Below are 17,608 nucleotides of genomic sequence, written 5' to 3' on the forward strand. Positions count from 1 at the left end.
TAAATTTAACACAAATAATTTGTTTGCAACAGTTCTACATGCAACACTTTTTTTCAGTGTTGATGAGGTCATCGATGAGTCAAAAGTGCAACATTGAATCCTGCAAAGGCCCCAGTGACCTAGCCGGTGTCCTCCCTGAATCTGCTCCCTCTCCACGATGGATGCTCATTTCCCCTCTGATGTCCAGAGAACTTCTCTCCTGCCTGTTTCCTGGAATGTTGCACAATCTGAATGAAAATCTATTGAAGCTGCTTTGGCACATTCTACATTGTTAAAAAAAACACTGTAAAAATAAAACTGAATTGAACTGAGCCCTCTCAGGAACTTTTTTGAGGTTGTGAAATATTAAATGTAATAATGTCATAAATGATACTGTTTCTGGCACAGACATCTTGTTTGCTTCAGAAGACCTCAGTGTATCATCAGGAAACATAGATATTCATTTTGCTTTGCCTGTATATATTTTTTTAGTATTTCAAAGTTTTTTTTATTTGGTCTTTCACCAATAACCACATTTTCAGCTAGTTTTTGTTTTACTGAAAGTTGCAGCAAAAAAAAAAAAAAACAATGGAGGAATCGTCCTTCAAGATAGATGAAGACAAAGCCTATGATTAGTAGTATTATAGTCTTTAGAGCAGTGAGCATTGTCAAGCATACCCATATTTACAATTGGTCCTCGTTTTTTACCAATTCCAGTGCGCTCACACACACACAATTTGAGTAATGAGTGAAAGCACACATAAACACACACTGTGAGCATACACCCAGAGCAGTGAGCAGCTATATACAGTATATTTAATGACATTGTACACACTGTACTAATATCCCTCGCAGACTGAAATAAACACCATAGTTTTTTTTGATTAACCATAATAAATAAGCCAAACAGCGACATTATTAAGGCTGAGTAAACTCACAATTTTAATAGAAATTCAAAGACAATTCAAAAACAAGCATTAACAAAAATTCCACTGACACCAAACAGAAATGCAAAGGAAATGCAACAAGAGGTTCAGTGTGAAAAGAGTTGTTGTTTAGAGCTTGTGGCTCTGCTTTGGTTACAGTACATGGTACATACTGCCAAGACTAAGACACCTTCCTCAATGCAACTTTAACATCTTCAAAATATGAACTGGGAAAAATATAATATAATATAAACAGAGTTTTGGCAAAAAAAAAAAAAAGTATAAAAAAATAATTATTTTATTCTACCGTCTGCTCGATGTGTTGAATAATTCAACGTGCATTTGACTATTTCCTCTAAAATGAAAAAAGGTTGGTCGTGTAATTGTTTATTATTTACATTCAGTGCAAGTTGAGGACAGCAGATCACGAAAGTAAAAAAAACGTAATAAAGCTGAGCTCTACAGGATGCTTGCGCTTCTCTCAGGCCGGGACATTTTTAACTCAGACTTTGGCATTAACGTAACTCCCTCTCCTGTCACAGTGAACATGAGAAATCTCATATGAAATAGCTAATCAAAATAAAAACTCAGAGGCATGACATGAACCCAACATTTTGCTTACATATTTGGAAAAAAAGGTCAGCCGTGTCAGAGAATTTCCCTGACTAATTTATTTGTACAGAAATTGCCCTCAAGCTTTATCACTGGGCAGTTTCAGCGCTGATCCTGATGAAGGTTTACAGTGGTAAAGACAGTCTTGGTGCTTCAGTGCATGGACTATGATGTGAAAGCAGGTTCAGAACAGACACAATGACAGCATGAAGCAAATTATGACTCTTCGGCACTTGTTGAATGCCCCTCAACAAAGGCACTTGCGTTATCATAAAGATATTCAAGCACAACCTTTCAAATGATGTCTCAGGCATATTAAATAGCTAAATATATACAATATTTTATATAATATATATATATATATATATATATCTACACGTTTGAATACTTGAGCGGAGTCATTCTTTCATTGATTTTTCACCCCAAAATAAATATTTTGTCATCATTTACACTCCACGTTTATTTTTTTTCAGTTCAGAACATTAAAAATACTATAAAGACAATATTATGAATAATATTGGAACTCACTAGCCATCACTTCCATGGTATTTTTTTTTCCTACTATGAATGTCTACTGGTTTCCAACATTCTTCAAAACTTCAACTGTGTTCAACAGAAGAAATAAACCTTGAGGGTGAGTAAATGGTAAGTAAATATCCAGTTTTGGGTGATCTGCGCCTTTTATTAACCTTTCAGAACTGTATATGGAGTCAGATTATAGCGAGTCTAATAGAAAACATGGGAAGACAAGAGTGGAACTGAGTGGGAATCCAAGAAGAGGGGAAATTGAGGTCTTTCTGCACTCATATTGGGATTCACCCTGAGACGGAGCACTCGAGGACAACATGTCCATGTAGTTTTTAGTCTTTGACATTGTTTGAAAGAAAATGCGAGGTTTTCATGGCACAGGGAGTGTCTGCCTTATAAATCGTGGGTCTTCGGATTGGATTTGAGTTCAGAGGACTGTAGAAGAGCCAATAATGTGAACGTGTTCAGAAGTATTGACCTATTCAGTGGGTGACTTTTTGTCTCCGTTGACTCCCTGTAGAAGAACAGCCTCTTCAGATTTACCGCTCTTCATCTCCATCACAATATCATCCTTACTGGCCTTTTGCTTCATGCTGCAGAAAAAAAAGCAACAGATGAGATGATAATGTTTTCAGGGTTCATACACATTTTTGCTGCAAAAATTCCAAGACTTTTCCAGAACTTTCAAGTCAATTTTCATGGCTCAATGTTTCATGTCTACATATAGACCTTTTTCTTAAAACGCAAAATTACCCATTATGCTTTGTGTGTATGCGCAAGGAGAATACTAAGAACTTCCGTTCGGCAACTAATGTGTGTAAACAATCACATTTGGAAAGCTTTGAAACGATAGTTTTAATCTACTTTTTCTCTTTTATCATCTTTGAACTAATACTGTTGTCGATCAGCGCCACCTCCAGGACTAATCATTTAAAAATGTGATCTAATGGGATGGAAAACAGCTGCTGTGAGGCATTTTCCCCTCTTTGTCAGACAATATCTTGTGCTGATCAAATGAAGCCTCGTCATCGCTAAAGCTAACTTTTTGTCTTTCTTTCAAACATTTAACCAGCCCAAACAAATGTAGTTCAACACACACACACTGTATTTCTGACGGCAGACATGTGAACTAGGAGAACGTTTTTCTCTCGCGTTTGAACCACATCTGACAGATTATAACGGCTTTAACACACACTTTTCAAAGTTGTGTCACAGAAACACTCCGAAATCCATGCAAAACGCTATTGAAACCCATTTTCGGAGCGCCGGTTGTAAACGCTGTAAACGGAAGTTCTAAACATTTTACCAGAAGATACTGGTCGCTATGGTGCCCTCCAGGCAGCTGCCAAGAAAAAGGTCTATCCATGGTAAATCATAAGAAACATTTAAATTTATTATAGCATATCATTAAACAAGAAGAAGTTTCAATTTATTTTTATATCTATGTAAAATAGATGCAGCTTACACAGTGCTAATAATGTGAGAGCATGTTTTTGCACAAGAAAAAAAAAGTAAAAACAACTAACCTCCATTCCAATATATAGATATTTATCAAACTAATTTTAGATCATCTTAATCGTTTGTTAAACTAGTAATAGTCGGTAAAACTACTTCTATTATGAAGCCACGATCACGCTGCAGTTTTCGCTCCATAAACTTCCATTCATAGGCATGCGAATGCGGCAGACCAGAAACGCAAGCTCGTGTTTCACCTTTCACTGCATACGAAAGTTCAAGCTTGGTAAATTCTTACCTGTGAAATCACATCAGGTGATTGCGATGGACAAATTGAAGGCAATTTAACATTAAGAAATTTAAAATATGGAGCAAACACTCACTTTTATTAATGTCTAATCATATTGTTCAGCCCTGCCCTTTTCACTGCACCGTACGACACAATTTTGCAAGCACAAGCTCTAGTGTGATCGCAGCTTAAGTCACTTTGGACTAAAATGTCTGCTAAATGTAAATATAATTTCTATGACTTTTTTCCAAAACTTTTCAAGGCCCAGAAAATGCCATGTCAAAATTGCATGACTTTTCCAGGTTTTCCATGACTGTATGAACCCTGTGTTTTGTTTAAAGTGTGTGTGCTTTCTGTAGCACCAGACAGTCAAACAAACCTATACATTGCATTTTTCTTGCAGTATTTTACTTGATATAATTTCATTCATTTATTTTCCTTTGGCTTTGTTCCTTATTTATAGAGGGTCACCACAGTGCAATGAACCGCCAACTATTCCAACATATGTTTATAACAGCGGATGCCCTTCCAGCTGCAACCGAATACTGGAAAGCACCCATACACTCTCGAATTCACGCACACACACACACACACACACACTACGGCTGATTTTGTTGTTTTCCCGATTCACCTATAGCACATGTCTTTGGAGGAAACCCTTGCTAATATGACAGACTCCACACAGAAATGCCAACTGACACAGCTGGGACTCAAACCAGCAACCTTCTTGCTGTGAGGCAACAGTGCTAATCACCAAGCATTTATAAAGATGTTATTATTTATTCGTTTATTTTTGGCTTAGCCTCTTTATTAATGCGGTGTCACCACAGCGGAATAAACCGCCATCTTATCCAGCATATGTTTTACACAGCAGATACTCTTCCAGCTGCAACCCAGTACTGGGAAACACCCATACACACTCATACACACAGATACACTACGGCCAATTTAGCTTACTCAATTTACCTATAGCACATGTCTTTGGACTTGTGGGGAAAACCGCAGCATGCAGAGGAAACCCAAGCGAACACGGGGAGAACGTGCAAACTCCGCACAGAAATGCCAACTGGTACAAGCGGGGACTCGAACCAGCGAGCTTCTTGGTGTGTGGCAACAGTGCTAACCACTAAGTCACCAGTATAATTTCAGTTAAAGTATAAAGATGTTAGTATATTAGAAATAAAAAATGTTCACATACAAGTCCTTCTTTCCTGATCGTCCACAGGGCAGCTTTCCCTTCTTGTAGAGGTAATAGAGCACGCTTCCCACTATGGCTATGAGGAGCAGACAGATGATGATGACCGCAATGATCACTCCACTGCCACCTGCAGGACGAGGAGAGAAACACATAGGGGAAAAGCTCGCACCTGAAGCCTGAAAGACAGATACACTGAGGAAACGTTTTCTATGTATCTGACTAAAATACAATAATGGTCAAATTTTTGGGGGTCATTTTTTATTTTATTTTTAATCTTATTTAATAATTTTAATAAAATTAATGTTCATCAAGGTGGCATTTATTAAATGTAAAAAAAAATTAAATACTTATTGAATAAATATTTATTTATGACTTATTGTATGGAGTTTCAAATGAAATTATTACTCCAGTCATTATTGATTTTATTAATTTTACCAATAATAATAATAATAATACAATAATTAATATTAGTGTGTTTTCTGAAGGATTATGTGACTTTGAAGACTGGAGTAATGAAGCTGGAAATTAAGAGCGGTAAATCTGAAGAGGCTGTTCTTCTACATGGAGTCAACGGAGACAAAAAGTCACCCACTGAATAGCTGAAGCATCTTTAAAATCACTAGAATAAATGATCAAATTAAATGATAAACTACTTTTGATCAGTTATTTTTTAGTGCAAGAACATTTCAAATTTTTACAATTTATACTGTGTTTTTGATGAAATAAATGCAGCCTTGATGTCTTGATATTTTAAACCATTTAAAAATCCTACTGACCTCAAACTTTTGACCGGTATGTATTTTTAAAAAAGAGCTGTCAGTAAAGTGTGCTCTGAGTGTGCTAGGCAAGGAAATGCAGTGATGATGCGTGATTCATTTAAAGTGATAATACAGAGAACAAAGCATTCAAGTTTCATTCATTCATTTCTTTTTCTTAGCAGGGCAGAAGAGGTGAATGGCACCTAAAACACACATAGATGTTCACTACTGATATGCCTAATTTAGATATTTTAAGGACGATCCAATTGCCATTTTTACCAGCAAATTGGGCATCTTCCAATAGTTTTTTTTTTTAATTGAAAGATAATGATACTGATAGATAATGACTTTAACTTTCTGAAATTTTTCTTTCTAACGTAAACCTGTACAAAAAAAGTAAACCAGTTGAAAACAATGCTTATTACTCTCTTCCTAAAATGGCTCTAGAACAGCAAGAATAATCTCCATAAAAAATACCATCTGAACTTTTCTGAAGACAGTTGGGTTCTAGTTTTAGATACTTGAATTAAACTTTCAACCACCAATTCAGTGAATTTCTTTCAGTATTTTATGCAGCAGAAACATTGACATTTTTAAATTCAACTATAATCCAAGTATAGGATCATGCACAAATATATTTTGAATGTTCAATTTATAGCACATTTAGATCAGATGTTTACTGTAGCTTTCGATAAAGATTTTCACTAATGTTTTTTTTTCTAACTAGAATTATTTGCAGATTTGATGTATTTACAGAAAGCGGGGTTGCACAACACATTGGCACTCATATCAATATCTGCAGATAAATGCTATTTTTAATGTTATCATTACGATATATAACTTGGCAGATATCTTTAAGCTGATGGATTACGTAGTTGTACAGAACTCCATGCCTCCCTGCGAGCACAGGACGTCAACTTGATGTCATATTGACATTGTACCCCAACGTGAAGGATTTTTTTATTTTTTGAAAATAGCAGACATCAATGTCTAATGTCCAACCTAAAATCAACACAATATCATTGTCTAATCATGTTATACCTTGAAGTTGTGTAGACGTTACCACAATGACATCTATAAGACAGTGGATTTTGGTCGCTTTCCATTACAACTTAAAATCAACCAAATATTGATGTATTTTGACATTGTTATTGGACATTAAATTACCTTGTCTTTAGATGCTGACTAGACATTGACTTTTGGTCACCCGACGTCATGACCTAAATCTAACCTAATATTAACGTCTTAAGACATGATGCGCCTGCTGGGCTCATGCACGCATGGACTGAACTTGTTCAGACTTGTCCAGTGCACTATGAGTTTTCCCTCACATTGCTTATTGACAAACTTAGCAAGAATGAACATAGAAGCGTTGATTGATTGACAAGCTGCACCCATGTGTTCAAAAGAATCTAAAACGCCAAATGGAACAAATTTATTCTGCATTTTCTAAAGTAAAACACACCTTCTGTATTTAGCTTATCCCTTGTATGATGGCTCTGAGTCTGAACTGTCAAAATGTTCTCTCAAAATGCTTTTTCGAACATTACATATTTGTACATATGCACATTACTGTAACACACTTTATTCAAGAACATTTGAGCTGTTTTCAGTACTTCAGTTCTTTCATTTTCAAATACATTTTACTTAAAATGTATTTATTTTACTTGTTAATTAAATCCCATTTTGTTATTTATCCAATTATTTTTATGCAGCAGTCAAGGTTAATTTGCTATGCGAAAAAAAAGGAAATAATTTGTTTTGGCATGCTAATTTATGTAAATTCGTGAATATAGGTCTATATAATCACCTTGCACTTTTGCAATTATAGGTTTTTTGCTTTGAGCAGGCTATTCACTTCATTAGATCAGTTCAAACTTTTATGAAGTTTTTAAAATAAAATCAGTTGAATAAAAAAAAATTAAATAAAAATCAGTTGAATGAAATAAAACAATTTACTCTATAAAAATGTAACATTTTGAAATATTTATATTTATCGGCTAATATATCGGTCATCGGCCTCTAAATCTTAAGAGTTATCGGTTATCGATAATGGTCAAAAAATTCATATCGGTGCCTCCCTAACAGAAAGAGAGAGAAAAAAAACAGCCAATTGCTGATCACGTTTTCCCTTTTCTCTTCAGTCAATCCTGTATCTCTATTGCTGATGATAGTTTAGACCAGTGAGTTAAAGCAAAGAGTTGGGTAGAAAATAAAGGGCTTTCCAGCCTGTAGAAAGGTGTTTTTGTGAGTGAAGCTGGCAGTCGAGTAGGCAAGTAGAGATATTTTGGTCTGGATGTTATCACAGATGCTATACAAACCTTTCTGTGGAGATTTTGGTTGCACCGTAATTTCTGTTGCTAAGACAACAAAAGTTTGAGTTACACCACAGACACAAAGTATTTATGTTCATTCTGAAGATTGTTTGTTCACACTATTTTCTAAAGGACACTGGGAGGAAGTTAGTGGTACACCCTGTACATTTCAGTGTCTTTTGAAATTAGGCTGTTTTAAATTTAGTGTCAATGGATCTCAGGAACTGGCAGGACAGCTGGTGGTCCATGCAGCTTTTGAAAGACAGGTTTTTAAAAATGAGATTTGGAGGAAAATTTGTTAAGTGACTGTGTACAAATAATATACACCAACCATTTACTTTACCATCCTTAAATAAGTAAAAAAAAAATCATATACAATTAAGTATATTCCAAATAATGTAAAAATAATTTGAAGTGTTATACTGTTCAACTCCTACTGTATTTTAAAATACAATAACATATTCTAAATCTATTTTATAACTTTAACTATGTTTATTCCTGGCTACAGACATAAACAGTACATGACTTAAAAGCTCTGAGGGCCAGCATAATATGAAACAGAGAGGTCAGCCGATATCCCTAAATAAGAGTGGATACTTTGCCTCATTTGCCCTGATGCCAAGCGCTCTGGACCCATGAAGTCATAGGCCTGATGTGAAACCTGCCTTTGTCCTAATGAAAATCCAGTGACCACATGAAAGCCTTTTCACCATTAGCTGCTTTCTTCTATTACAGTTAAACTGCTCTGTGCTCAAACACACACTGCTTTTGACTGCACCTCTGGAATAAATACAATTCAGCTGCTTCATTAGCTGCCCTCTCAGATCGCACACTGTTTATACGGCACAAATACTGATTTCCGTCATCAAATCTCAAGCGTGTGTTTTCTGAGCATTTTCTGTTCACTAAAGTCAAAGGAAGCGTGAAATTAAAAGTATTTTTGAGTAAAAGTTACAGATACGTACCTTCAGTGGTAGTGGATGTGGGTGAAATCGTTGTCACACGTACAACTACAAAAGAAAACATGTTATGGAATTAGTATAGCATAATGAAATTGACATTGAACATATTGATATATTTACAGAATTGATGTTTATTTATATACTAAAACGTATAAATTCTTGGTGCTACATTATATGTACTCCTAACAGTTTTAAACTTGAATTGTATTATTAAAAATGACAAACGAAAAATGTCAATTATATAAATTTTATCAAATGTTTACTTTGCTATCACAGAAATATAAATATTGTTTTAAAATGCCTGATAGTGAATGTGTTAATGTTAAAACTTTTTATAAAGCATTGCTAAAATGGTACAAAGATAAATCAGGGGCCGTATTAATGAAATGTTGCATAGAAACTATCCTTTTTTTATCTGAGATTATTTAGCAAATATGCATACAAATTATGCATAGATTAAAAAATGAAAATATACACACAAAAAACATACTCACTTTTTGTTTTGTATACAAACTTTGTAAACACACTTTTTAAAAATGTGTAATAAATGATCTTGAAAATTGGCAGAATAAAAGGGTTTAGGGTTGTTGACCTTACAATTATCCATTAATTAAACTCTGGCATATACAACTTAATGACCAGACTTGAGAATTATAGTTGCTAACATTGCTCGCATATCAAAATTCTCTGATTTGACCAGACACACACACAAAAATGTGCATGGCGCTATAAGCACTTTTCTGCATTGAAGATAATTTTAATACATCTTAACATTGGCATGAATTTTAACACGCACACACTCTAACCCTATATCTGTACACAAATATGTTTCAGAATTGTTGCCCCTAGTGATGCATAATATTATTCATAGACCAATTATACATTTCAAGTAGAGGAATTCATCCAGTCTGAAAACAAACACTTACATGCTTTAATGCTTTGAGAAGCATCATCTGTGCCCAGCTCATTGGTGGCGCTGCAGTTGGCAATGAGATCAGAGGTGGCTTTCACAGAAATCAAGCTGTGAACACTATTGTCCATCATTTGGTTCACTATTTTTAGTACAGGGACGATCTGGCCAGTCTGAAGACATGAAGAAATCATAATATTATAATAGACACTCAACAGTGACATTCTAATAATTGAAATTCAGCAAAATGCCTGCTGGTCAGAATAACAGTGTAAACGTGAAAGAAGATGTGCTCAAACATGTATACAATCCCCTTTTACAAACCAACTGGCAAAGCAAAAACGAAGAGCTCAGTTTAATTTAAAGATATGTGAGAGTTACATCTGCGGTTTACAAGGTTTCATAATTGCCCAATAGTTGATTTATATATTGTTTTGCATTTTATATATGCCTATTTGTTCAGGCATACTCTACTTGTTTGACTGTAGTTGTGTATATCTTGATATGGACATTTGCCATATTTCTGTGATTTCAATAAAATAGCACAGCCCTAATTTATGGAGCCAGATCAGTCTCAAAATTAATACATTTACAAAATATAATTCATACATCCACAGCACAATTCACATTTACAAAATCCAATTCCAAAGTTCAAAACACAATTCTTAAATACACAAATCCAATTTGTGAATTTAAAAGACAATTCATAAATACAGAAATTCAATTCATAAATTCATTAATTTTCTTTTCTGTTTAGTCCCTTTATTAATCTGGGGTCGCCACAGGGGAATGAACTGCCACAATTAGTAAATTTGAAACACAATTCATAAATCCAATTCATTTTACTTGTGAATTCACAAATTGTGTCTTGTATTTATGAATTGTTTTTTGAATTAACAAATTGGATTTTGTAAATGTGTATCATGCTGTGGATGCATGAACTCTATTTCATAAATGTATTATTTCTGAGACTGATCTAGCTCTACATTAATTGAAATCATGTGACTAGAGAGGTAGTTTAAGGTGCATATTACACCAAACCCGCTTTTACGTTCCAAAAACGCAAGGCACACCACACTGCCTTTTTTGCTCACAATTCTTATACGCTTTTACACGCAAGAAATTTTATGTGCTTCAAAAGTCTCAGTAGTTGTCTTGAAAACACAAACAGTGAAGTCACCTCATCGGAAACCCAGCCTCTGCTTTCATTTTATTGGAAAATGAAACTGACACAACAGACGTAAAATGCTTTTTCCACTCAAAGTTGACTTTTTTTTTTCAACTGTGAGCGCACAGTGCGCAAAAATGTGAGGTTCAGCAGGTGGTTAAAACATGAGGTGCTCAGGAAGCATAAGCAGTGTGCAAAACACTCGCGCGGTTAGTAAACAATTCAAAAAAGGCTCTTCTCAACACAAAAAAACACATTCAGTGTGATTGGTCTCTTAATCAGTGATTTAAAACAAGCTTTTTACTTGCTTGGTCCTTAATCAACATGCATATTAAAAGCCCAGTAATCTCATCTCTAATCTGCCCTTAAATTCTAATGAGTCACCAGAAAAAGATTATTGAAAATTTAATCACTCAGGATGTATACCTGTTGGTCAAAGAGGGTCCAGGTGATGTTGGGGATTGGGTAGCCTTGTGCATAGCAGGTCAGGTTTACAGGGTGGTTCACCTTATTCATCTGGTTCACTTTTATTCCTTCTTTAATCTCAGGCTTTCCTAAAGCAGGTTCAAATGTTACTAGCCATAAAAGCACATATTTTATTTTATTTACTTGTTCACCAATGAGCCAAAATGTTATAACAACACAGCATAGGCTTGTAGGTTCTATGACAGCTGCTGAAACAGCATTAACACACCAAGTCATGAATTCTACAAGACCCATAAAAGTTTGCTGAGCTACCTGAAAACATGCCTCTCAACCAGGACAACAGCAGCAGATCTTTTAGATGTCATGTAAATGTAGGTGTTCTTGGTCAAGCATAAGCAATAACATAAGCAATAAACATTACACAATCAGTTGTAGTGACCCACCTCGCACGTTTACTTGCACTGACTTTTGTTTTTTTAACTCTGGCAGGGAAAGGACCATCACTTCACACATATACTTCCCCGTGGTTTCATAGGAGGCGTTGTGTAACTCCAAAACATGCCTCTCGACCAGCAGCTTGCCATCCTGCATTAAAACACACCATCAAATAAGTCTATTTACATACTTGTGTTTTTCAGGAGCATTGTATATAGCAATTTAACTGTATTAATGTTGGATAGTATTAATTTTAGATCACATAAACATAGTCTTGGTGTATTTTTTGGTTTTACTATTTAAAGCTAATCTGAACTGAGTCTAAAGACCTTGGGCCAAGAATATATTTGAATACTTTTATTGAGAAAGAATGCATTAAAATAAACGTGATAGAAAATAAATGTATGTTTCAAATGATTGTTATTTCCAAAAAATGCTTTTCTATTATATGTTCTATTCCTCAAATAATCTTAAAAAAACATAATACTTTCCACAAAAATACGTAACAGCTGTGTTTATCAATGATATTAATGATATTAGAAATGAATAAAATTACAATGATTTCTAAAGGATCGTATCAAACTGACTGCTCAAATTTATGAATTTAATCTCACAATATAGAAAAAATGTATTTGTAAGTGAAATAACATTTCACAGCATTACTGTTTTTCTGATTAAATTAATGCAGCCTTGTTGATTCTAATTGTTGACCAGTAGTGTATATGGGCCATTCTTCAACTACGTGCACTTTTAGCCTTGTGAAGTTGAGTAAAAAAACTTGTTCAAAATAAATGTAACATAGCCGTATAAGTTTAAACAATTTGTCCCGTTTTTGTCTCGATATACAAGAGAACAAACTTAGATAAGAAGAGAACCCTTTTTTCCATCGTGAACTGAACAAATGTCAATTTCACCACATCTCAATATACAGCTTTTATTTCAAAATTAAATAAATGATGGCAGTCAAACATTGTCTAAGATCATTTTTGTATCTAGTTTAACCAATCTTTCCACAATATATATAATAATTATACATTTGTCAATGAAATAAATAAGTTGTTAGCTGAATTGTACACCTTTCACACGCTAAAATTTAATATTAATTTGGTTAAGAGCTTATTAGAAAATAAATAAACTGAATTTGTATATTAAATAGAGCATGAACTCATACATTGTGAATACACTTTAAATGTGTGATGAGAACTTTTTAAATATTTTTAAAAAAATTGTGTGTGGTGATGGAAATGACATTTCAACAGTTTATTGTGCTAAAATAAAAAATAGCTTCACCAATTAGCTTTGAATTGATACTAGCCTTTCATGCATACAAAACACTCTTATTTACCTTAATTTTGTTTGGTTTTTCAAAACATCTTTAAGGGTACAACCTGTTTGGAAATGACCTAGAATAAATGTATTTCTTTATCAAACATTATTTACCTTGATTTTACTTCAAGTGTTGTTGATAAAAATGTTCTCAGATGGCACTATTCATTTTCATAAAAACCACCTAAATAATCTTTCACAAAAACTTTTTAAAGCGACATTACAGTGTTGTGTGACACGGAAACTGTGTGAACGCTGTATTTTGTTTAAAAAATAATATTGATAATAGTCTCATATTAAAAACTGTAAAATATTTAAATTATTTCACCAGTGCTTCATTAAGATACATTAACAGTTACCAGATGAATAACATTTTAAAATATTATTTTCATATTTTCATTTCAACTCTGGGTGTGTGACAAAGTGAAAACAGTGATTTTGACACCTAAAGGAGATTGAATAATATGAAAAAATATTTAATAGAAAGGAAGTAAATCTTTTTAAAGTGGGTTTATTGTTAGTTTGACAAAGAAAGATGGTTTTGAACGAAATTATATATATGGATATATGATCAAAGGACATAAAAGTGCCCGTAGTTGAAGAATTACCCATGTCCAGCATAATCATGAAATCTTAACCTTAGATACAGGCTGGCATGGTGTTCATTAGTTTGACACTATCATATTGTTGTACCTTATACCATGCTGTGTGTGTGGGTAAAGAAGACAATGCGTTGCAAGTCAAGGTGATATCATGCCCCTGGTCTGGATCTGTCTCGTCTGGTGTCACCATAATATTATCCAGATCTATAAAATAAAAACAAAAAAGCCATTGGTCGTAATGAAAAGAAAGGTCAGTCTTATCTCATTAATGCCTGCCATAACTCAGAAACCATGTAAGTAAATAAGTTCTTACAATGTACTTTGATATTGAGGGAGTCCTCATAATTCATGCCTGTGTCTAAGTCTAACGACTCGCACACATATTCCCCGCTGTCTGAGCGCTTAACGTTTTTCAGATGTAGTATTCCATTGTCTTCGTTTATTAAATCCCTCTGGAAGGAACAAGTGAGAAAAACAATCAACTGTAATGTGCAACAAAAGTGCAGGTGAACATTTTCATGTTTCAGAGATTTCAAAACTACTGACATTCTGTTTATTTGTTCATTTGAGAAAATAGACTAATGATAGATAAACTAACATATTGGTAGATATAATGACAACACTTAATGCCATATTTCCAGAATATCATCAAAATCCTGTTTTTTTATGGTTAATGATATCTAAATATATGTTGTTACTAATATCGCTAAGCAACTTTTGCAATAATTATTCAGAATTTGGATTCACACACAATGCTAGCTTCAGCATTCCTTTAAATAATGTTAATAAAATAATCATTTCAAATTCCAAGATAATAATGGGTTGTTTTTGTGTTAATGGTACATTTTACATTATTTCAAACATTATATATATGATAAAAAATATGAACTCTGGTTCTCTAAAACTAAATGCACTCTAAACAGAATTCAGCATTCGACAGCCATGTAGTAAAAGCAGACATAATTAACATATCAGGCAATAATTGGAGCTTGGTTGGTTTATAGTATGTCTTACCTCGCCATGTCTGAAACTAAAAATGGGTTGAGGGTTTCCATTTCCCTCACATTGTAACTCCAGAGTGTCACCTTCTTTTATAAGCTTATCAGGTGGATTTATGGAGAGCTTTATATTTGTTGTAGGGTCTGAAACAATGAAATTATAAAAAATGTTAAGACTCTGCAATAAATGTTGTGCTTTGTAGATCCAACAGATGGCAGTACAGAGCACTGTAACCTCAAAAATGAAAAAGTCTGTCAGAAATCCAGACAAGAAAGAAAGTTTATCAATGAAATGAGAACAGTAATGACTATATTTAGTTTTATTGTGAACTGCCTATTTAAATTAGAAGCAGGCTGAAAGCAATCTGACTCACAATGAACTGTGACGTTGAATCGACTGGACTCTGTCATTCTTGCTTTACCAAGCATTAAGTACTTGACTTCACAGTAGAAATGAGCACCTTCATCTTCCTTCTTGACTTTGATATGCAGTTCACTCTCTACCCTGAACAGGCCACTTGGTTTGACCGTCACTGACTCCAAGATCTTGACCTCTAAAGGGGATGCAGATGTTTAGTTTTTGTCATTTTTAAAACAAAGAGAATGTTAAAAAATGGTTCTGTATTTTACCACCATCTGAAGGATCGAGAGGGAAGCTGCCCTTGTACCATGTAATGTTGGGTCTGGGATAGCCATCATCCACTTTACATTGTGCAACCTGGGTATTAAAGATAACATTTTTTTACACAAAGTTAATCATAAGTACAAAAACAAATGATTTTGTTAAGCTTTACCTTTGACGGTTCTGTCTCACTAACAGAAATCCCTGTGTGTTCACGTTCAATCACAGGTAGAGATGGTGAATCTAAAGGACGGAGACGTTTAGAGTTAGGAAAAGGTCACAAGTGGTCAAGCAGCTCTTCTAAATTAGGTGGGACAAGTCCTTTTTGTCTTACTGTAGATTTTGAGATGAGTGCGTCCTTCACCAACATCATTCAACACACTGTGCACCATGCAGATGAACTCTCTCTCATCAGTCAGTTGCACATCGTCGAGGATCAGAACAACACTACCACGCTCTTCCTCTGTGTCATAAGAGTGACTGACTTTGATCCGCTCTGCATATTCATGGTTCTGATCGATAATCTCGGTTTGATTTTCAGAGTAGTAAAATCTTTTCCTGTTTTGGTCCTTGCCTGGTAATTTCTGTCAAAAGTAAAAAATAATAATTCAGATTTCAACATATTTCAAACACATTTTTTGATTATTTCTTATTATAGATTATTATAGATTTCAAATTTTAAAGAAGAAGCAAAAAGGTTTGATTGATAATAGCAGAAGTGTGATTGTGTTAAAATTCATAACATTGAAAAAAAACAAAAAATATTTTGTTATAGAGTTAACTTGCTAACAAAGGCGGCGAAACCACACCTCACTTTGTCTCCTTAACCAATCACCTAATTCATAAAACTTGTTTAAAGCAGACCGCTAGCACCTCTAGCACTGCTCTTCTCGTTCTTTCGAACCCACCATCCCTCCCTCTATTTACTTGCTTCCCATTCACAACCCTATAACCCTCTCTTTAATCCTACGTTAAATCGGGGGGTCCAACCACTTAAAAATATTACAGAGAGAGATGATACCCCCACTCTGAGTCTCTGGGCATCATCATAGAACACCCGATCAACCAATTAGGTATCTGTTCACTGTTTATCCTCTTAATTCCCTTCCCCTTCATCCCACTGTTCTCTTACTATCATTATATATTTACAATAAAGGCTAGCTCAAAGTGTGGCATAGTCCATGTCGGTGAATTGTTTTTTAAAGGTGTCATTGGATGCATTGTTTCAATAAATTAAACTGTTCTCTGATATTTACATGGTAGGTATGTAGATAAACAGTTTTATATAGATGTTAATAAAACACTGGTATAAGATTATGATGGTATAATAACCTTGTATAAATGGAGGAATTACCCCTACAATCAGAAGGTCCTTATTGAATATTAATTAGTAAATATTAATGAGCTCCATCCTGGTGCTCTCACAACTCTCTCACTTACAAACACACACACAAACACAGCGTGAAATACTCCAAAATAACATGAAATATTGACTAATTAAAGCTGCAAGCAGTGATAATAGGCACTTCGCACCCAGGCTCACCGCCACTCGGTGGCCTCAGGATGACAGATAATAATAATTTAAACCAATATATATATAAAAAATTGAAAAAATCACAGATTTATGCCAAACTTCCTTCTGTCAGCAGGTAGCGCTATGACTGTGACTCTATATTGGCCTGTAGATGTCTTTAGGAGAGGAATCTTATCAACCATGTGAAGTTTCAGGAAGGTCAGACATTGTGTGGTTGAGTTATAACCCAAACTTCCTTCTGTCAGCAGGTGGCACTATAACAGACTCAATATTGGCATGTAGTTGTCTTCAGGAGAAGAATTTTTTCCAACATGTGAAGTTTTAGGCAGGTCAGACATTGTGTGGTTGAGTTATAAGTACTTCCTGTTTCATGGCGAAACACAGAGGTTTGTCATGCCGCCACAGACACGCCCCTCGGCAAAAACTTTAGATCTTCACAATATATCATTGCCAGAGCTTTCAGACAACACCAACCAAAATTGGTGCTGATATGATAAAATTTGTGGGAGGAGTTTGTTACAGTGTAAAACATGTAACATTTCCTGTTGTCAGCAGGTGGCGCTAT

General features: G+C 34.6%; 1 protein-coding gene across 4 annotated transcripts in view; it reads right to left on the reverse strand.

Annotated features, from left to right (window-relative positions):
- Window positions 1-897: 897 nt before the first annotated feature.
- mcamb (melanoma cell adhesion molecule b) overlaps window positions 898-17,608 on the reverse strand; it is a 70,988-nt gene continuing 54,277 nt past the window's right edge. The window contains exons 3-16 of one of the 4 annotated variants that reach the window (XM_021481353.2): window positions 15,844-16,093; window positions 15,682-15,752; window positions 15,521-15,605; window positions 15,262-15,441; window positions 14,904-15,031; window positions 14,203-14,341; window positions 13,981-14,093; window positions 11,970-12,111; window positions 11,527-11,654; window positions 9,949-10,105; window positions 9,026-9,070; window positions 8,067-8,105; window positions 4,988-5,114; window positions 2,179-2,638 (exon numbers count right to left, since the gene is read on the reverse strand). In XM_021481353.2, the coding sequence (XP_021337028.1) occupies window positions 2,524-2,638; window positions 4,988-5,114; window positions 8,067-8,105; window positions 9,026-9,070; window positions 9,949-10,105; window positions 11,527-11,654; window positions 11,970-12,111; window positions 13,981-14,093; window positions 14,203-14,341; window positions 14,904-15,031; window positions 15,262-15,441; window positions 15,521-15,605; window positions 15,682-15,752; window positions 15,844-16,093 (1,719 nt within the window). In that variant the 3' untranslated portion in view covers window positions 2,179-2,523. 4 annotated transcript variants of the gene reach the window in all.

This window comes from Danio rerio, chromosome 15 (assembly GCF_049306965.1).
Source record: "Danio rerio strain Tuebingen ecotype United States chromosome 15, GRCz12tu, whole genome shotgun sequence".
In the NCBI taxonomy this organism is placed as follows: Eukaryota; Metazoa; Chordata; class Actinopteri; order Cypriniformes; family Danionidae; genus Danio; species Danio rerio.